We start from the raw sequence: 21,683 nt of genomic DNA on the forward strand, positions 1-21,683 counted from the left end.
GACAACTTCCTGTTATGCTGGCCTTTTCAATACCCACTTCCCCTGAACAGCCCCCTCCCAATGCATAAGCACAAGTCATATCGAGGTGAAACCGCCCCTATCCCCAAGGTCTGTGACTGACCCCTCACCACCCTAGGTGCACCTCTCCGAGCCTGTAATACTTCATATTCACTCCCAGTAGTTCGAGGATAAGCCTTCAGGTCAACTTCCTGTGGGATCGTGAGGCTGGAAGTAGACACATCACTCATCCAAACCCAAGTTTGCTGGTGTGCCATGTGCTAGGTCCCCCCATCCACATTTTGAAACCCCAACACCATCCCCAGGCTATGCAGAGAAGCCGCTGTGCCTCAGGGGCCCTGAAGAACCCGACTTCACACAGGTGGGTAAGGCTGGCCCCTGGTCAACCACCAGCACACCAGGCAGGTACTCCAGAGGAGTAGGGCCTCTTTTGCAATAAACCTCCACCCCGCCCTCCCTGAGCTCAGCAGACTTCCAGCATCCACCAAGGGAGCGAGCTAGCCAGCCAGCCACTGGCTTCCCTGCTATACAGGAGACAAACCTACAAAGCAGAACCCAAACCAAGTAAAACCAGCTTCACCATCAGTACTTCTTGAAAAAAAACAAAACAAAAACGGGGTTTATTGATTTTTTAAACTGCAAATAGTCGTTACAAAAAGTTTTTTTTTTCTTCTTTTAAATAAATTCACACAAAGAAAGAGAAATAGAAAGCGACGGTAGTGACCAGCAAGAGGAATAATAATTACATTCATCTTAATGTGTGTGTGCCAGTTCTGTTGGCCTCAGCACTGGGGAACGCTAAACCTGGAATCCAGAACCTCAGATCTGCGGTCGGAATGTCTTGAGATGGGCACGTGGAAGTCAAAGGGTTTCTCTTTTTTCCCCTTTTAGAAGCTATACACAGAAAGCTGTTCTCCTTCTGTACTGTCGCAGAACTTGTACATACATTCTCAGTCCTAGTTGTGAAAGGCCGTAAGAGAAAGGAACTCAATTTGCAGTCCAACACAAAGGGGGGAGATTTCTAAAATAAATAATCCAACAGTTTTTTGCATTTTTTTAAATTAATTTTTCATTTTTTTAAAATAAAATAACCAAAAAAAGTGTAAAGTTACAAAAATGTCGTTGAAGAATAATATATTAAAACTGTGGAAAAAAGGGAAAAAGACACGTCACAAAATTTTAAGATTAATATGAAGATCATAATTTAACATAAAAGAATATATTCTATGGATTTGTCATCCCGATAAATATGAACAAAATTAACAAAAAAAAAGCATAGTTTGGCAATAAATACGTTTTGATAAGTTAAATAAGCTTTTTTATATTGATGTGCAGTGACAAGCAAAATTTTTGCTCTCCAATTTCTGAAAGTTATATGAAGTTAAAAACCCAGGGAAAAAAGCATGGCGTGAGAGCTCTAAGGGGAGACCTACGGTATTCTAGAGCGAAACCATTAAAGCTACTTCTACGGGAAATCGTTTTACACAGATATTGTATGTGGAATGAATACCATGAACTCTTACCCCTTACTTTTTTTTTTTTTAGCTTTTCTCTCTTTTTTTTTTTGTCATTTTTTAAAAAGATGTCACATATGAACTGGGGAACTTTAGCACCAAAATCAAGTCTCTCATAGTCCATCTAGCTTAGCTTCCCCTTCCTCCCCACTTAAAAACAAAAAAGAAAAAGAAAAAAATTAAATCACAAAGTCCCACTTCTGTCACAATCTTCATCCACTTTTTTTCCGCTCTTCCTTCCTGTAGACCTACTAGAACCCAGGCAAGATTAGTCAACAAAGGTTCAGGCCGGGAAGCGAAAGGTTTTGAACGTCTAGATAGGTTTTCCCAAAAACCCAAGTCTGGCAACAACTCTCCCAGGGGTGTGGGGCGGGTTCGCTGGGGAGGGAGGACGTGTGTGGGAGACTGAACTGAGGAAAGGTGCAGTTGTGTCGCCAGTGGAGGGAGCTGCTGGTCTGGGCCCCCCCCCCCCATGGGCACAGGCTCTGGTAGGCCCACGGGTGCCCTCTGGCGCTGAAGAGGTAATGTAGTCACAGTGACAAAGTTAGGTTACAAGGCACTAAGTTGCTTCTGTAAACTGTTACTGCTTTTTCTTTTGTGATTTGGCACTTAAGGCTTAAGCCAGGGGGGAAAAGGCATCTACTGACAAATATGGTACTTGTCTGTTATGCATGGTAAGTGGGCTATAAAATCAAGGGAGGGGCGTTCAAACCAGAGGAAGCTACTGACAAACTGACTTGTCCTTATGTTAGAGGGTTAACGGGGTAGAGTGGGAAGCATTCCAAGGTTCTAGGGGAAAGGGGTTGAGCTTAACCTTGTTAATGTCGGGGCTGTAGGGGAGGTCAGGGAGAGGAGGGTAGGGGTGCGGGTATGGGGGGCGGTGGAGCGGGCAGGGGTCCCTCCCTACCCTGGCTTAGTCATCTGAGATGGAAAGTCTGCTGAAAATGGGCAGGCGTCTTGAGTTGTCCAAGGTGGGGGAGTCTGAGCCACTGTGGCTGCTGCTGGAGCTGCTCAGGTAGCCCTCCTGGTCCGAGAGAGAATCCTGAGGGCTAGGGGGAGAGTCGAACATGTGAGGGGACTCAGACATGGGCCGGAAAAGGAAGGTGGTGGGAGAGCCACCCCCGGGCAGCCCCATGCTGGGGGCAAAGAGGCTCGCCAGCTCCTGGCTGGAGAAGGCAAACGGGTTATTGGTGCTATCGGGCAGGGTGGGCGAGCCCAGGAGGTCATCGGCGCTCAGGATGGGGGGCGGGGTGATGGACGTGGGGCTGTCCAGCAGCCCTGTGGCAGCGGCGGTGGCAGCGGCACTGGGAAACCCAGCAAAGCTAAAGCTATGCTGGAGACGCGGACGGTCGGCGGAGAGGTCCCGGGGCCCGGCCAGGGCGCGGCGCTCCTCGGCGTTGTGGATGAAGTGGCAGCGGGGCCCGTACGGGCAGAAGCCGATGGTGTGGAAGGTGCGGCACAGCTCTGTCTTGTACTTGGGATGGCGGGTCAGGCTTCGAAGCTCATGGATGCCGTGTGCGAACTGGCACTTGTCCCCGTACTTACAGGCGCCATTCTCCTCGAAGGGGCGGCACAGCTCCGTCTTGTAGCGGCTGGAATTGACCTGGCCGCTCCCGGGCTGCTTCTGGGCGGGCAGCAGCCGCTCGCCCCCTTCTGAGAAAGAGCGGTCTCGGAAGCGGCTATCCCGAGAGCTCAGAGCTGGGGCTGGCTCACCCTTAAGGCTGCCGAGGAGCTGGTTCTGGTGGAACTTGGAGCTGGGCAGCGTGACAGAGTGCCTCCGGGGGAAGCCCCCCCCAGTGGGGGTGCCCACCGCCTTCCTGTCCAGCAGGCAGCCCCCTGTACTGGGAGTATTATAGTTGAGCATCTTGTTGCCCTGGAGGAAAGAGAGAGGAGAGAGGGGAGGGTTAGTGACAGGGCCATGCACCAGGCCCAGAGACAGCAGCACTGAGGGCAGCCCCCTACAATCAGAGGCGCTCACCTCTGAGGAACCACCCAGCCCAGGCCCTGGCAACGCCCCTCCCCTCCCAGAGGGGCCACCTGGTTTACTTTGGCCCCCTGCATTAAAAAAGAAAAAAAAGCCCTCCACATCCTGCCCCCAAAGCTACCACTTATACCCACAAAACCCAACATCTTTACTTCCCAAATAGATTCATCAGCTCAAAACATCTCACATTACGCAGACGTCTCTCGATTGCCCCTCACCCTAACAAACAGGTAACTGGAGGAGTCCATAAGCTCCAGCTCCCTTTGACCAGTCCCTGCTTAGATGACCACCCCCAAACCTGGCCCAAGACTCTTCCCTTCCTCCTTCATAAGTGCTCCCTCCCTTTGGCAACAGGTTTCCAGACTGCCTTGGCCTTTATCTTGCTGGGAGGATGGGGGGGGGCAGTCGGCAGGGAGTAGCAGGGGGATGGAAGAGAAATCCCCTGTCCCTGCCTGGGGTTAGGCAGGGGGAGAGATGCGATTCCTGAAAGTAAAACTCATCCCCCTGCTCCGGAAAGAGGTGCCTTCCACAGCTCTCCCCCCAACACCCCCCTCCCGCCCACCCCACTCCCCTCCACTGGGAAGATGCCTTTGCAGTTAGTCTTCTGGCTCCAAGAGCAGGGTGGAATAAGAGCACCAGTGTTTAATCTTTAACGCAAAGCTGCAGGTGGGAAGGAAAAAGAAAGCACCAAATCCCCCACCCGTCTGCCGGTCAATAATGGGTTTGGGCGGTGGGGGCCAAGCCACCACAGGCAGGTTTCTGTTCCAATGGGACCCCGGTCACCAGCTCAAACTGTACCCAAGATTTGGAAGGGGTGCTGGGGGAGGAGCTGGCTCCCAGCCCATGTGGGTGTCATTGTACAAATTCTAAAGTTGGTCCCTTAGGATCAGCTGCGGGGGATCGGGAATCTGTAACAGCAACCACCCCACGGAGAGCGGATTACAGGAACCAAGTCGAGAGCCGGTTCCCAACAATGAGGTTCATTTAAAAAGTCCTGTGGGGGGAGGGGGCAAGAGAAAAAGAAATAGATCAAAGAGCCAGAGAGCTGGGAAGAGAAGGAAGAAGTGCGGGGAGAACTCAGGTAGCCGCCAGGGCAACTGGAGTTTGGGAACGAACGCGCCGGGAGGGAAAGAAGCTGAGATTCCCAAGTTTTGATGTTTCTCTTCAGCTCCTCGGCGTCCCTGCACCCCAACCCCGCAGCCCTGGGGCCCTGGCAGCTGCGCCGACTGGAGAAGCAAGCTGGGGAAAGAGAGCAACATGACCCAACGTGTTTAAAAGAAGGCAAAAATACTTCAGCAATTAAAAGTTGCCTAGCAGCTTCCCTATTCCTTTAGGAAGAAAACTGGGGAGAGGTAGCGAAGAGAAAAATTAACGCCCATGGACTTGTTTCCCTGGGTCCACTTACATCGCCCTCCTTGAACATTCCGAGCTTAAAACTTGCTTTTTCTCACACTGGCTGGCAAGCTACACGGCTTAAGGACGCCCCCATTAAATCCTTCCTCGCGAAGACCCCCGAATTCACACCGGCATTTGTTATCCTGTCCCCCACACCCTCCATGGCTGAGAGCCGCAGTGCCCCAGAAAACAAGCAAACGGGTCCACCTAAGTCCCGCGTTCACCCCCAAAGTTCGCAGCACGCCCGCCTATCCCAGGAGGAACCCTGGCCGAGCCGGGGACAACTGAAGCCCCACTGCAATTTTGCAACATCCTTTTGAATGACAGCTCTTGGCCTATTTTTTTTCCCCCCCGCAGATTCCAGCCCCTTCAAAACAGGAGAATCTCCAAGGAAAACGTCCGGAGACTCACTTCACCAAGGGAGCCTCTTCCCAACCGCACCCGCCGGCAATGCGCCCAACTAGACTCGAACCCCCCGACGGCGGCGATGCCCCGAGCACACACCGGGAAACCGAGCGCACTCGCGAAACTGGGCTCAAGCAGCACGTGATCACCCCGAGCGCCCCGATCCAAGCCGGCGCCTGGCGCCCCTCGGGGAGCCCCGCCACACGAACTTCACCTCCGAACACTCCGGTCTCCGGGCTACATTCCCATGCAGCCCGCGAGCAGGGGCTGTTGGAACTCAACCGGTGGGGCGGAGAGGGCCAAATTCCTTCAAACTGGGGAGGAGGGGGGACCGCGGCGGAAACTGAAAAACTACCCGAGCGTCCTCCCTTTCCCTCTGCTTCCCCGGACATAAACTTTTGGGGGTTCTCTTTTTAAGGGAAAAGGGAAAACCTTTGAAAAGCAAACGCTCCGCCCCAATTTACCTTGCATAAAACTTCGCTCAAGTCGAAGATGGTGGCAGACACGAGGGTGGTGGTCATCGTGGGCGCTCGCACGGGGCAGGGCGAGGATCTGGCGTGTGCGCGAAGGTCCCGGTGCGGGCAAGGCGCAGCCTCCGGCTCTGCGGTCAGGAGTCCCACCGGCCTGCTCCCGGGGCCCCTCGCCTTTCTGACTCTCCCCGGCTGCGGCGCGCGAAGACCGATTTATAGCAGATCAGGAGAGGAGGAGTTTAAACTTATTTAAATAAGGAAGAGGAGGAAAAAAAAGTTGATTGACACTGAAGTTGAATCAGCCATGCGGTCAAACTCGGGGGGGGGGGGGGGGGGGGAACTTTCAAAAAGAAGAAGGGGGAGGGGAAACGTGAAAAGTAGGCGAGGGGAAAAAAAAAAAAACCTCCCAGCCGCGCTCAACTTTTTTTTTTTCTTAAAGAGGAAAAGTTTGCAGTGCGCCCGCTTCGCTAGCCGGCGCCCTTCTCCCCGGCCGCGCTCCTCTCCTTTGTCAGCCGGCGATCTGGGTCCTGCAACATCACTCATTCCACCCTCTTCGGGGTCCTTGTTGTCCTGTTGTTTTTTTGTCGGCCAGGAAGGCGGGCTCAACTTTCTCTTCTTGCGAGCGGGAGCCGGAGCCTGCCCTGAGCCCCGCTGCCGTTTCCATCTTGAGCGGATCTTTCTTCAAACTTCTCCCAGCGCCTTCCGAGGCTTCCTCTGCCACGACTTGCTCTTTCCGAGTGGTCGTCGGCTCTCGGCTCCCCCCCGCAAACCCGGCAGAGCGAGGAGATTGGAAATTGGGGAGTTTGGGACACACAAGGCCTCCCACTCTAGGGCTCCACGTTTGCTTTTTTGTTTTGTTTTGCTTTTTTTCTCCAGCTGGCGGGAGTGGGGCTGGGGAGGTGGGGAAGGCCGGGGGTGGTGAAAACGACCACCGCCCGGGTGGATTGTTTGTGTTAACAGGTTTGGGAGTTCTATTTATTTCGTGCACCCAGTCTTTAAACTTCTTTATAAAGTAAACCTAAATCCTCATGAACGCCCTCTCCTCCGCCCCCCCCCCGCCCCGCCAAAACCCACCCAGCAACACAACTTTCCACGCGCGCTCTGAACCGGGGCCGCGCCGAAACAGACGCATGCACACACGCCTAGACGCTTGAACAATGAAAAAAGTTACTTTGACAAGAACGAAGGCAAAGAGGTGGGGGAGGCGACACTTAACTTGTTGTTCCTCCCCCGCCCCCTCAGGAACGGAACATATGGCTTGTCACGCTGCGCTGTTTGGGCGGGATGGGGGGGGGGCATGGGATCCCCGAAACCGAAAGGCCTCGGATAGATTGTTACTCCTTTCAACACTGTAAACTGTATTTATTTACTGCTATATTCGGATGCCCCTCCACTCACCCAAATAAAAAGTTGCTAACGTGTTCCCCACCCGCCCCCGCGCGTTCTCGGCTGTGCCGAGACTAGGGCCCCGGCGGAAACCGCAGGGCTGCGTTTTTCCAATTCCCCCGCGTGCCCGGCCGCCTGCACAGCCCTCGCACGTTTCTTCCCAGCACTGGAGGCCGCCGGGTCTGTTATGAAACCCCGTACGCGGAGTGGCTAAGAGCGGGTTCCATTGCGATGTAATTAGGTCACCCCATTATGAGCACGTTTCTTTGGAAAGGACAGGGCGGGCCAAGCAGAGCGCCGGAGTCGCACTCTCGCCACCACTAGCGCCACACACGCGCACACACACACACACGCGCGCGCGCACACTCACATTTTACTGCATTTCTTATTTACTCGTCAGCCTCCGGGCAAACCCAGGCAAAACTTTCAATCACCCAGGCAAAACTTTCAATCACAACTGTTCTAGGAACTGGTTTTTCATCTCTGCGAAACACACAGCTTGTGCTGCAGCGACAAACCGACGGGATCCCCAGCGCGGTCTGCTTTCATTTGTCCGTCTTCTTCGACTTAAATTGATCGCCCCGTTTTCCACCCGGCTGCCGCCCCCTGCTTTTTCTTCTGCGGCTGTCCGGCCGCCTGTTGCTTCCCTCCCTTTGCTCCCCTTTTGCAGCTTTTCTTGAAATCTGGCAAGCGCCAGAAAGGGAAATAACTTCCATCCACCTTAATTTCAATCAATCAAATGTAGGTTTCTTTCTTAAAGGAATGTTTGCTCGCCCCTCTCCCCAGCTCCGAGGTGGGGTGGGGGTGGGAGGCGGTTTCGCGCAGTTTCTTGGCGATGAGGTAATGAGTTCCAGATTTCAGCGCAGAGTAGGGCGCGCGTTAAAACCACAGGGTTAGTCTGCGTCCTGATGTGAAGCTATTTCGGGTTTTCATTTCCCAGCCCCCCGCAAAAGGGCCCATTGCTCTAACTCTGGAGGGTTCAAGAAACTGCTGGGGGGAGGGGAGAGGTGGAGAAGCAGGGGTGAGGGGACCCGAGGCGGGCGCAATCTTCCTCCCCGCCCAGGGCCGGGCCCGCACCCACTGCTCCCCCTCTCCCGGGGGGCGGCGCTTTTCCCCGCGGCTGCGGGACCGGCCGGAGCACCAGCTTGCGGCCTCGGCGCCCCGGGCTAGTTAAAAAAGCCTACCCCGCCACCCGCCCTCCAGAGAGAACGCGATTCCTCGAATTTCCTGCGCTTTTCCAACTCCCAGAAGGCGCTCCCCTCCCCCTCTCCCGGGACGCGGGCTCCGCGGGGCGGCGGCCAGCCTGGCCCGCTCGCCCCGGAGTTGTTTACCGGCCCCGCGGACCGACCGGGTTTGTTCCAGCTCTCAGAGTCGGCCTCTATAATTAAACCCTTTTTTTAATTGTCGGGTTCAAACGTCATTTCGGGGACTTTCCAAGGGTGAGGGAGCCGAGGGGAGGGAGCGAGCCTCCTTAACCCTTCGCTGACCCGGCGTCCACGCCGGGCGCGCGGGGAGCAGCGTCCAGCAGGGCCGGGGAGGGCCGGGGGCATCGGGGCCTGAGCCGGCCCGTCCCCGCCGAGACGTGCCCCGCAGGTGCCCGAGGGTGGCGGAGCCGCGGCGAGCCGCGACCCGGGCAAGAAGCCCGACGGGAGGCCTGCGCGGCCCTCCCCACCCCGGGCGCTGGGCGGCCCGCCCCCCGGGTCCCTCCCCGCGCCGCGCGCAGAGGCCGCCCCGTCACCTGCGCCGCCGCTTCCGAGCGGGGAGGGCGGCGGCGGGCCAGGCCCTCCGGCCCGGCTCGGCTTCCGGGTGCTCGCTGCGCGCTCGGGGCCGGGCTCCTCGCGGAGTGGGCCCAGCCCGGTGTTTTTGGCTTCGGGGTATTAGGTGTTGCAAAAGGGGGAAAGTGAAAGTCCTCGGAATTAGGGAAACGCGCCGGATATATTCGTTGACCACCTGGACCCGGGGCGCACCTCGAGGCAGGTGAGAGTGTGGGGCGCTGGGCCCTGGACCGCAAGGCCTGGTCGCCCGGCGCTTTCCGGGCGCTCCCCCCGCGGAGTCCCACGCCGGCCCCGGCTGCAGCTTAGGATCTGCCGTCGCGGATCCCTGCGATGTTACAGTTCCTCCCCGGCTTCAGTTCAGGTCATTCGCAAAATCCCCCAAATTCCTCGGATTGCCCCCCCCCGCCGCCCCCTCGGCCTGAAACCCTGGGACAGCCTCAGAATCCCTGGATTAGAAAGGGGGCGGGGGGGGGGGCAGTGCTGCCAGAGAGGTGCCTGGTTTCGATTTAATTTTGGTGTTTGTGGAATGCAGATTCCTCAGGTTGGACCCAGGCCTAGTGAGTCAGATTTTGGGGGCGGGGCCAGAAATCTGCATTTTAGTAACTTTTCTGCTAGTGACTCAAACTCTGAGGTTTAAGATTCTGTGTGTCAAAGCCCTGGCCTGGCTGGTGTAGCTCAGTGGATTGAATACTGACCTGCAAAGGGGTGCCCAGTGGATTCCCAGTCAGGGCACATGTCTGGGGTCACCAGGGGCAACCACACATTGATGTTTCTCTCCCTCTCTTTCTTCCTCCTTTCCCTTCTCTCTAAAAATGAATAAATAAAATCTTAAAAATTGGGCCATTCTGAATCCAAACCTTGGCTTTGTGACTTTTCAAGACACTAACCAAAGCTTCTGTTTTCCTCATCTCCGAAACAGGGAAAATAATAGGCTAAAATTGGCCAGTAAAGTACCTAGTGTCAGGTCTAGCTGAAATCTTTACTGTGCCTAGCCATAGTATGTAAACCAAACCATTCTTGGGGCCTCATGACCCCACCAAAATTCTGGGGAGTCTTCATTCCGCAAAAGGATTCTTCAGGATTTTGTCCATGAAATGACCAACTGACATCTGTGTCACTTTCTGATCCCACCCCCATCCCTGGGTAAGGCAGGCCCTGAGGCCTGGAAAAAAGAGAGGACCCTAGCTGCAGGGTCTAATGAGTGAGCACTGGCCTCAGAGTCAGGAATCTTGGATTCTAGAGCTGCTCTGTCTGGCTCAGCGAACCATTCTGTCCTCTGGGCTCCACTGTTCTGACCTGGAGACATGGAGAGTGTTGGACTGGACAGGTGGTGGCGTTCAAACACCACTCTGAGTAGAATTACCTGGAGAGCTCTTGAACACATAAACATGTGCCCTGTCTCACTCCACCTTGAAAGATTCTGCTGCAGTTGGTCTCGGGGCAAGGCCCAGCATTTGTATTTTCTAAACTCTTCAGATAATTCTTTTACAAAGCCAGAAACACTAGATTCAGTTACTTTAGAGCGGCAGTTCTCAACCAGGGGTGACTTTGCCTCCCAAGGGATGCTCGGCAACATCTAGAGAAGTTTTTGGTTGTCACAGCTGGAGAGGGAAAGGTCAGGACTACTGGCATTTAGAGGGCAGAGGCTGGGGTGCTGCTAAACATCCTGCAAGGCACAGGGCAGTCCCCATAACAAAAAGATTTTTCTGGTCCAAAACGTCAGTAGTAGCAAGATTGAGAAACTCTATTTTAGCACTTCCCCCCAATTCCAAGCTCTCCGCATGCGTAGTTAGGCTCCATCCCCACCCCCCCTCAAACCTTTCTCCATGGGGCAGTCCAAGTGACCTTTTTCAAAACCCAGATCTGATCTCGAGTTGCAACTGCTGAAAACCCTTGGCTAGCCATCCCTGCTCGAATAAGAACCTAACTCTTAGCCCAACCAGATCAACTCCACTATTGCAGCCTCCTGTCCCCGACCACTGCCTCGCCCACCCCTCAGGGTACCATTCCCGAGGCTCCAGTCACTTTCTGGTGACAATGAGCCATCCTTCCTCCCGCCCCAGGGCTATGACACACAGGGTTTCTTCTATCTGAATTGACCTTCCTTTGACCAAAATCAATTCCCAGTCATCCTTTAGAACCCAGCTCAAGCATTATTTCCTCAACTGTTCTTGGTTCCCCACTCCCACCATCAAGGCAAAGGCGCCTGCTTTCTCTCTTCTGCCCTCACAGAATGTTTATTTCCTTCCAAGTAGTTAGTTCAGTTTGCGAATAGACATTCATTCCTGTAAACGTGGACCTTTTGATTTAACATGCAGTAAAATGGACCTTTATTTGGTCAGTTGAGTTCTACCAATGTTACCACGTTGATAGATCCACACGACCACCACCCGACCAGAGACAGAGTAGTTCCGTCCACCCTCTGTAGCCATGTCACCTGGTCTCTTCTTCTGTCAGCCACCCATCTGTTTTCTATGCTGCACGTCTGCCTTCTGAGTGTTGTGTAAGTGGGGTCTGCAGTCTGTGTGACTTCACACAGCCTAATGCCTTTGGGATATACCCACGCTGTTGCCTGTGTTGATAGCACATTCCTTTTAATTGAAAAATAATGTTTCACTGTACCTGTGTACCACTGGTGTTTTGTCCGTTTATCTGTTGGAAGGCATTGGATAATTTTCCGTTTGGGGCCATTGTCAATAGAGCTGCAGGAAACATTTGTATCCCGATTTTTGTGTGAACCTAAATTTTTATTTCTCTAGGGTAAACAACTAGGAGATTATCTATTTATCTCCTAGTTAAATAAAGGGGATGCTTTCTTTAATAATAAATAATGAAATAGTTATTTAGTGGGTTTGGGATTGCCACTATCCCAATGGGGATTGATTACACATTGGAGTGGGATTGCTGGGTCATATGGTAGAGTATAGTGAAATGTGTAGACAACTGCCAGGTCATGTTCGAGAGTGGATATAACATTTTGCGTCTCCAAAAGCAATATCTGAGACTTTCCAGTTGCTCTGCTTCCTCACCTACACTTATAATTGTATTTTTTATTTTAGTCATTCTAATAGATGTGTAGTGGTATCTCGTTTTAATTTGCATTTTTCTAAGGCATAATGATGTTGGACATCTTTCGAAATGCTCATTTGCTTTCTGTATGTCCTTTGGCGAAATGTCTGTTCAAGTCTTTTGCCCATTTTTAAATTGCTTGTTTGTCTTCTTACTGTTGAGCTTTAAGAGTTCTTTATATACTCTAGATACTGTTGCTTTGTCAAAATGTGATTTGCAAACATTTTTTTCCAGTTTGTACCTTATCTTTTCATTCTCCCAACGAAGAATGTTGACAGAGCAAAAGTTTTTAATTTTGATGAAGTATAACGTACCGGTTTTATCTACTCCGCATCACGCCTTCTGTGTCACATCTAAAGACTCTTTGCCTAACCCTAGGTCAAGATTGTCTGTTTTCTTCTAAAAGTTTCACAGTTTATATTTTACATGTGTATCTATGGTCCATTTGAAGTTAGTTTTTATGTAAAATACGAGATTTAGGTTGAGGAGACCACCTTCATTTTTTTGCTTATAGACATCCAATCCCATCACTGTTTGTTGAAATGACTATCATTTTCCTATTGACTTGTGTTCGCATCTGTCCCAAAATCAGTTGGCGTATTGGAACAGGTCTCTTTATTTTGTCCCATCGATCTGTGTGTCTGTTCCTTTGCCAGTGCCACCCTGTCTTGATCATTATAGGTTTAAAGTAAGTCTTAAAATTAGGTGTTGTAATTCCTCTGGCTTTATTCTCAATTTTCAAAATTGGCTTAACCATCCTAGTTCTGTTGCCTTTTCATATAAATTTCAGAACCACCTTGTCTGTCTCTACAAAAAATATATATATATATTTTTTTATTGGAACTGCATTAAGTCTGTAGATCAACTCAGGAAGCAGTGGCATCTGTGCAATGTTGAGTCTTCTAGTCCATGGACATGGTATGCCCATTTATTTAGGTCTTCTTTTATTTCTTTCATCAGCGTCTCCTAGTTTTCAGCATGCAGATGTTATATATGTTTTGTTAGATTTGTACCTAATACTTCTCTGTTGGGGGGTAACTACTGTAATTTTTTTTTAATTTCGGTTTGCAGTCTCTCAGTACCAGTTCATAGAAATACAGTTGATTCGTGTGTATTGTCCTTGTTCTCTATCATCTTAGTCCTGTTAGTTATAAGGAGGTTTGGGGGTAGATTGCTTGAGCTTTGTTTTTACATGTTTGCTTTGTTTTTAAACATAGATGATCATTATCTGCAAGACAAGAATAATTTAATTTCTTCCTTTCAATATTATGCAGTATATTTCCTTTTTCATTGCCCTGTTCAAGGCTCCCAGTGTTGAACGGGCGGGGTGAAGGTGTGCACCCTTACTCTCATCCCATTCCTGGGGGAACGCGTTCAGCCTTTCGCCATGGAGTATGCTGACGGCTGTCGCGTTTTGTAATCATTTCACTTTCTGACGTCTCCCTTCCCACTGAGATGCGTGCTCCCAGAGCAGGCTGTCTCTACTTCAACTCCATCAGTGCCTGGCACAGTGCCCAGCACACAGTAGGCCATCAATAAGTAATTCTCTACCTTAGTAACTTTGCCATAATCGTCAGTCTGTGTGACAGACAACACAGAGTCTTAGCTGAACATGCTGCACAGATATCACAGAAAACATATAACCACACAATAAATGCTCCAGCGGATCCGACCAGGCGGTGGCCCGGTGGAGTTGACCGTGTCAAGCTGTCGAGCATCTGGAGATGGGCTTGCCAGCCCGCCGTCCTGTGTCGAAGACTCCGTCCATGAGGAGCGGATGACTGCAGCAAAACAATCATTTTAGAATGAGAGCATTCCATTGCCGAAGGGAGTTCAGACAAAAACAGGGGCTTTCGGGGCAAAGAGTCCCACTGCTCTGAAACCTTAGGCCCTCAGACGGGTGGGGTTGTTTCGCTAAATTTATTTCAGCCGCTTATAGAAACAGAAGGGGGAAGAAGGGGGCGGCCGCTTGCACACCAGCCCTGGCTCTGGGGTATTAATATCTGCCAGGTCAGGCTTTTATTTGGGTTTTGTTTTACCTTTTGGGGGTGGGGAGGCGGGCAACAGGAATATCTCGCAGCTGCATTGGCTGGAGCTGTGGTTTCCCGCCTTTCTCCCTGTGCGCTCCACCCCCACCAAGGCCACATCCAGCCCACTGCTCCCCTGCCTCGCCCCCCATGGCTCACTGTCCGCTCCACCCAGCCCTGGGGTAGGGGGGGGGGCTTTTCTCTGCGGTCTCACAAAGACACTGTTGACACTAGATGTTCTCCCCTTCCCAGAACGGGTCTGAGTACGAAGAGAGAGAGAAATTGAGACTGGAATTGAACCTGCTTGTTTTCTGGCACAAGCGTGGACCAGGGAGATGGGAGCCTTCATCCTCGGCCCCCACCAGGCCCCCCTCCCCAGTCCCACACCTCCACCCGCAGCGGCTCCGTGACCCGTGAGTTGCTGCATGTGAAACCCAGGCCTTTCCACCCCTGTATCCCTTTTCCTCTGCATCCCCAGAGCACTGGACGCACCTTCTCCATACCCGATACCTCAGCAGTCTTCAGTGTCACCCACCCAGCCCCCTAGGTAGAGAAAGGAGTTAAATGAAACCACTGTGTTGTTTTTTGAAAACCTCGTCTTGTGCTGGATTTGGCATGCTGTGTGGAGCGCAGGTCAGTTACTTCCCATAGATGGGGGAAACTGAGGCACAGGAGGGGCGGTGGCCACAGGCAGCCTGCGCCCACGGCAGGGAGGTGAGGTCAGTGAGCACGGGCTGGCTGTAGGAGGTGCTGGGCCTGAAAGGGCCAAAGAAAGGCAGGACTCCGTGTGTGGGATCTGGCTGCTCTGTGCACACTGTGTGAAGTGCCCACAGGGAGGAGGAGACGCACAAGGAAACTCAAAATCTGCTGCTCTTGAGACCTGAACGATTTGATTCCATGAGACTATGGGGAAGTACCTCACACAGCACCCAGCCCATGGGAACCCAACAAATGCTGGTTTGATTTCTTGGCAAGCTTCTGCTTCCTGGGTCACCGAGAACAAAGGGGAAGCAGCATCTGTCCTCTCCACTGCCCCAGCCTCGAGGAGCACTGCACAGGGACTGCTGGAGGGGCGGGGGGAGCCTGCTGTGGGAGCTGGGGAGAGGCCCAGGATGAAGCATCTCTGGAGGGGTTCTTGCTCCAAACTATCTGCTTCACCATCATCAGGGGAATAGCACATACTTATAAAGTGCTCACAAGTAAACCAAGTTCCCATTTGTCCTAACCCCGGCCAGTTTGCCTTGGAAGGATCCCCTAGTCCGGCCTGGAGCAGACCCCACCCTGGGGAGCTGCTCCTTTGAGGAGCAGGACCCACCTCCCCAGCCAGAGCAGGGATCAGACAGCTCTTGGAGGGTCGCCACGTGGGCAGCCGGCGGAGGAGAGAGGATGGATGTTTGCCATGGCCCCGTGACTTCTTTAGATCTGAGTTTCTCCCGCCAACTGCACCCTCCACCCCAGGGCAGGGGTGGGGGGAGGGAAGAGGGATTGCAGGCCCCCAAACCAGGGCCTGCTCTTGTCTGACCAAAGGCAACCAGACCTGCCGCAGCTGTTCAGTGAGAGAACAAGCTCTCCCAGAGACCAGGGAAGCAGCTGGAGAAAGATTCCTGCCAGCCCGGGGGCGTAAATATTTATACAACGTGGTGCGTGGGAAGAGGCCAGGCAGAGGGAGGTGGCAGGAACGGCAGCCCTGAGACCACAGGTTGAAGCAGCCTGTGTGTTAGCCTCAGGTGGGAAGGGTGAGTGGTAGCTGGGACCCTAATCTCCACCCAGATTCCTACATCAAAGAGACCTGGTCCTTACCCCCAGCTCTCCTTGCAAAGTTGAGGGAAGTGCTTAGAAAAAAATGTGTCACCACTCCCCTAACCAGTCTTCCTGTCCAGGACAACCCTTGAACCAGGGATAAACCAAATCCATAGGGCCTGGGAGTAGAGGCCTGGGGGCTCCTGGGTCTTATGGTTCTAGGGTCTTAAAGAATACTGGATTCCAAGAGTTGGACTCTAGGGTGGAAGGCTAGAAAACAAGTAAACTATAAGCAGAATATAAAGTATAAGCAAAGCTTTTTCTCAGCCTTTTATATTATCAATAGTATTTTTCTAAAGTGGCAGAGAACACTGTGCATTGATGAAGAGGATGAGGAGGAGTGGATGGGACCTGGCAAAAGAACAAGGTGTGGAGGGCGAGGGGGCCCCTGATGGCACTGGCAGAGAAGCCTCTGGCCACCACCGTCGCAGCACCCAGGAAAAGAGGGCAGCACGATGGACGTCCGCCTGGTGCTCTTGGGTGCAACGCAGACCCAGGTGTGCTCCAGCAGAGCACTGATGCTCACCCCGCAGCCGGGCCTGCCGAGGACTCAGCCAGCACCCAGTGGCACTGACACCCCGGGGTGGGAAGCAAGCCTGGGCCTGGGGCAACAGCCAGATGGACTCCAGTCAGTTCGCCTCAGACAGCTGGGGAGCAGAGCCAGGGCACTCCTCACGCCCCTCCCCACCACTCCAGACCAGGAGGGGTGCGGCTGCAGCTTCTAGGGTTTCTCTGCCATCACGCCTATAGAGAAGTGCCACCTGCTTCTAGCAGTACCAGAGCTGACTCTCAGGACCTCTCGCAGGTGGGGTTTGTGTTGCCCCCAAGAGCCTTTAAGATACCTCACAACCATCAGCCCCATTCTTGCATTCCCCCTGTGTCCTGAAAATGCCCACTGGCCAGGCATGGGGGGGCCTTGGACAGAGGGACCTTCTGCTGGAAAATGGCCTGTGTCTCCCCAGCAGACAGCCCCAGATGCTCAGGCCAACTTCAGCCAGACAGCAGAGGACCCCAGACTCCCCCAAGAGGCAGACCCCGTGCAGCAAGGCATCCCCCCCAGAGCACAGAGCCCTACAAGTGACATGTGCCCAGGGGTGCACCTCCTCTGAGCCCCAGCCTTTTGGGGTGGAACCTGGTGAATCCCCCGCCTGTACACCCCCCTGAGCCCCAGCCATTCTGTGAGGAACCTGGTGAATCCCCCGCCCATACAGCCAGAGACGGGCCGGTTCTGTGGTTTCCCTGAGCAGTGGCGCCCAGGCCCACACAACGTGGACGAAACACCATCTGCCCCCAGCCCTCAGCCCTGGCCTGGCAGCCGATGTCCACCCTCACAGGGGGAGCCTCTCTCCAGAAGGAAGCTCCTCTTCAAAGGACACCGGGGGCTGGGGGAGGCTCTTCAGACACCCAGGTCCTCTTCTGCCCCGTGGCCCTGCCTGCCGGCTGTGGCCTCCTCCTTGCCAGCACTGCTTCAACAGATGAGCAACAACAAAGCCTGTGTGGCCCAAGGAAATCTTCAGGGGAAAGAACTGAAGCTGAAGGAAAAGGGCGGTGGTGGGGGGAGGGCTATAAGAAATGGGAGAGGAGGGAGATTCGGGAAACAGACAAAATAAACCATCCGGGAATCCAGATGTAAAACTCGGAAGGCCAAAAGAAAAGAAAACGTATGCTAAGGAGGCGGTGTAGGGTGGGGAGGGGAATTGAGAATGAAAAAGGAGAAGGGGGCAGTGATAAATATTCTGCAAAGGGAGAAGAATGCGAAAGCAAACAACACCAGGAAAATAAAAAGTAGAGGCCCGGGAATGAAAAAGAGGCAGATATGAGTTTGAAAGAACTGCTTTGCCCCTCCACCAGCCACGCTCATTAGTGTTCCCAGTCCTGCTGCTCCTTGTGGATTTCAGCCTCTTCTGAACACTGAGCAAAGACCATTCGAGAAAAGCACGCTTTCCACCTTGCCCCTGCTCTTCCTACAGTCCTCCCAACTTAACTCAATGTTACTGTTTTGCAGCGTGAGGACCGATCTTCCTGAGGCAAGGCAAAAGCCCTCTCGGGTCGCCCAGTCTGGCGGCTTCCACCAAGGTGCCCTCTGGAGACTCCCGGGAGCATCTGAGCATGAGGAGCCCCAGAGCAGGCAGGGGAAGCAGTAGGTGTGATGGAGGGAGCCCTGTTATCGGCTTTGCATCTTCCAGGGAGGACCAGGACTAAAGGAACCCACAGCAACGCCATCTCGGAACAGCAGGGAGCCATGGAAGACTGGCATACGCAACTCTATGCACAGCCAGAGGTGGCCTGGCAAGTGCCGCTTTTGGAAACAACTTGGACGATTTAATGAATTTCCAGGCGAAGTGACCACAAACTGAGCGCTTAGAGACTGGTTCCATTCTCTTTGTCTGCCTGGCCTTGTTCAGCCCTCTGTGGCCTCGTTCTTCTGTGAGTTAGAATGCCTCACGATGCCTCTCTTCTCGGTTTTTGCTTGGGCTTTTCCATTCTTCGTACTTAATCAAACCCACCTCTGCTCGCTGTTCTATTTCTCCAGGGCAGCAGGGGTTGGGAGAAGGCTGAAGCAAACCAAGGCAAAATTGAGAAGCCAAGGCAGTAAAACTGCAAGTGAGTTTGATTTAGCACACAGCTCTGGCGTCCTTGGGCCATCTGCAGCAGGGGCGGTGGGCTCCTCACGGACGGGGGTCTGAACCCCTCCAAGCCACCTAAACCTATTCCTCCCCAGCTCAGCCAAGGGGAAGCCACTCAGGCTGAACTTCGGTCAACTGGGACAAAGAGAATGGTGCCCGTGCCAGCCTTTCTCCCTCTAAGATTTCTTAAGGACTTGACCTTGCTTGTGTACATTCTCTAAGTCACATTTTGCTTCTCTCACAATCCGAGAGATGTGACCAAATGTACAGAGGGATAACGTCTAGGTTGTGGCCTTAGATACTCAACCCAGTTTCTCCCCGTCCTTCCTCACCTTCGAACCTGTCTCAGCCGTATAATCTATGACTCAAACAATTATTTAACCATGAAAAAAGACAAACCAGGAAATTAGAGGCCGAATGACCTAAAATTTATTCCATTCAGCTGAGCTAATCTCCTAATAAGGGTGTGTATAATAATAAGTCATAATATATCTGTTCTGGAAGACGTGAACATTGCAGGAAGAAAGCGCCTGGTGACTGCACATCCCGACTTGTCAAGATTTGTCCTCAAAAGGGTGAGTGCCTGGTCCTTAGCCAAGTCGCCCAGCCGTTCGCCGGACGAGCCTCAGCATTTCGGACCCGTGCGCTGCAGTGGGGAGCACCCAGCGCTCAGGCTGACCGTGCTCCATTGCTGGCCCTGCCACTTCCTGGGCAAGCCAGGGGCTCACCTGCCCTCCCCGAGTCTTCTCCACTGTGAAATGGCAGTGACAGTAATACCGGTCTCCCGGGGCTGCTGTAAGGACAGATGAGCAAAGCACTTGGCACATGCGAGCGGCCCCCCTCCGTAACAGCACCCCTAGTCAACTGTTGCTGTATGTTCAACAGTGAATTGGCAAGACCACGAAGGTTGGAGGCCCCACAAAGTGGGGTTCCACGGAGTCACTGGAACAGAGTCAAGTATCCTGAGCAAGAGAGAGCAGAAGGTCCCAGAGGAGGCCCAGGCAGCTGGCGGGTGGAGCGCTGAACGGAAAGCCAAGGACAGCCACTCACAGCCGGGACGTCTGCGTGGGTGGGAGGACGCAGGGGGCTGCCCTGCGGTCCTGCCGCATTAGCTCAACGGGGCTGCAGCCCCACCCTTGCGGGGGTCCATCGGGCCGTGAAACTCGGCTCACACTGACCCTGCTCGCACGACGCGCAGGCTCTAACCAGCAGAGAGCTGCAACGCATGCGCAGAGTGAGCTACAAAGTGCTTGGTGGCCGCAGACGCTTAATAACTGAGCGCGTCTATCCCAGTTCAGAAATCTGCCCTTTAGGAGCTAGGTTGTAAGGACGTGACCAGATGCTGAGAAATTTTTATTTCAGAGCTGAGCCTTTTTTCCTTAAGAAGAAAAGGCAAGAGTTTCTAAAGTGTTCTGGAAATGTGAACACCAACTGAATCTTGGTGATATTTAAGTGGTATTATTAATTTTTAGCTGAACCGAGGAAAATGTGGTTAGTGTAACGAGTCCATTTTTTAAATAAATTTTATTTAGTTATTTTTCAAGTACAGTTTTTTGTCTATTTCTCCCATCCCAGCCTCCTTCTCGAGCCCATTTTTTAAGAGCTACATACCAAAATACTGATAATGACATGATGTGATATATAGGATTTGTATTTTGCCGTGTATAACGCGCACCAATGGTCTTTGTGCACATTACACCAGGGTTTATGTGATTATTATACATATTTATAATACATGTCCTTATTTTTCCCTCAAAAATTTGGGCAAAAAAGTGTGCATGATACATGGCAACAATATACGGTACTTCAAAATTACGTGGGAGTCAGGGAGGCAGATGGCGACAGAAGTGGACCAGTGTGACCAGGACTTGGTGATTTGGTGATGGGCGCAGGGGGCGTCATCATGCCACTCTGTCTCCTTCTGTGTGTGTTTGGAATTTTCCATACTAAACTGTTTTCAGTTCATAAATGCTAAACGAATTTTCACTCAGGGATTCTTGTCTTACTGGGTCTGGTAACACGGCATTCGCTTCCGGAGGAGGCGTGCTCTTGCCGCAGAGGAGGCTGCGTGCGGAGGCCTCCGCGGAGCTGGGAGGGCCGCAGGACAGGCAGGCGGGCGGCCACCCCGCGCCTCGGCCCCCTCCCCCTCGGGGCCTCTCAGGCTGGGAAAAGCCTTCGGAGGGCCTGCCGTCCACTTCGTGCTGCTTTTGAACTGAATGAAAATGACTTTTAAATTGGTTTCGATGTATTTTAAACCACAACGAACTGTTTTTTACCCTAGCAGCGTGGGCAAGCTGCTCAACCTTTCCAAATTCGCTTTCCTCAACTGGAAAATGGGGGCCATCACCCAGCCCCCATTGTCTAGGGTGAGGGTAGATTGGACAGATGTGCACAGAGCACCCTAGTGCTAGTCGGCCCAGTGAAAGGGCAGCCTTCAGAGGGGTTTGGCAAACGCTGGCCTTTGGCCTCCGAAGAACGCAGTGGAGCCATCCGGTCTTGGGCGCTCAGTCTGAGTCGTAGATGCTGCACTTAAACATCTGCGTGGAAAGTCGAGGCTCGCGTACTCTGAGCTCGCTTTGACGCAGGTGTCTTTCTGGATGTCTGCCCGCCCCTCCAGGTGTCGCCCAGAAGTCTTCCTCCCCTCGCCGAGGAGCCACCCCTGTTCAGAACAGGGCTCTGCTCACATGGTGCCCTGGCTTGGAATGTGAAATGCATTTCGAGAAAGCAGACCTTCAGCAGATCAACTCATCCCCAAAGACGCAGCCAGGGGGGTTCGGGTACCCAGACCGAGAGCAGGCCCTGCTCTCAGAAGCACCCTTTGCATGAAGGTTTCCAGACAGCAGGGGGCAGCACAACACACCCTCCCCAATCACAGGGACCTGCCAAAGGGCTGGGCAAGGTGACCCGGCCACGGACGCATTTCCACGAACAAATCTGAGTAGCCACGGCACGCCGAGGGAGGAAGGCCAGGCGCGGGTCCTGCACAGCCAGTTTTTAAGTCTTTGCCACTTGTCCCCAGGCAACTGGGAAGTGGCTTCCCGTGAGACAAGTTTCAGGCAGAAGCCGGTATTTGTGACTTCAGGTGAGAAACGGGGTGGGTCCCATACCAACCCACCCCACAGCCTCTCCTTGCCGCCACTGCCCACTGTACCCCTGTGCGGTCTCTGTACCTTCTTCCCGAGGAAGAAACAGAAGAACAGGAGGGAAGGAGGG

General features: G+C 53.1%; 1 protein-coding gene and 1 long non-coding RNA gene across 3 annotated transcripts; one reads left to right on the forward strand and one right to left on the reverse strand.

Moving 5' to 3' along the window:
• Positions 1 to 604: 604 nt before the first annotated feature.
• On the reverse strand, positions 605 to 5,993 carry ZFP36L1 (ZFP36 ring finger protein like 1). The gene is made up of 2 exons (XM_037158644.2): positions 5,781 to 5,993; positions 605 to 3,405 (listed from the first exon to the last, which is right to left on the reverse strand). The coding sequence occupies exons 1-2, from the start codon at positions 5,835 to 5,837 to the stop codon at positions 2,446 to 2,448; spliced, it is 1,017 nt and encodes a 338-aa protein (XP_037014539.1). The 5' UTR covers positions 5,838 to 5,993; the 3' UTR covers positions 605 to 2,445.
• A 2,677-nt stretch (positions 5,994 to 8,670) lies between these two features.
• LOC119059089 (uncharacterized) lies at positions 8,671 to 20,013 on the forward strand. 2 transcript variants are annotated; one of them, XR_008392997.1, is made up of 3 exons: positions 8,860 to 9,149; positions 14,296 to 14,676; positions 17,849 to 20,013. It is a non-coding gene; the product is annotated as an uncharacterized LOC119059089 (long non-coding RNA). The 2 variants fall into 2 exon arrangements; XR_005084364.2 differs by lacking the exon at positions 17,849 to 20,013 and having other exon boundaries at positions 8,671 to 9,149; positions 14,296 to 14,639.
• The last annotated feature ends 1,670 nt before the right edge of the window (positions 20,014 to 21,683 follow it).

This window comes from Artibeus jamaicensis, unplaced genomic scaffold (genome assembly GCF_021234435.1).
Source record: "Artibeus jamaicensis isolate MK-2021 breed Jamaican fruit bat unplaced genomic scaffold, CSHL_Jam_final contig_851, whole genome shotgun sequence".
Classification (NCBI taxonomy): Eukaryota; Metazoa; Chordata; class Mammalia; order Chiroptera; family Phyllostomidae; genus Artibeus; species Artibeus jamaicensis.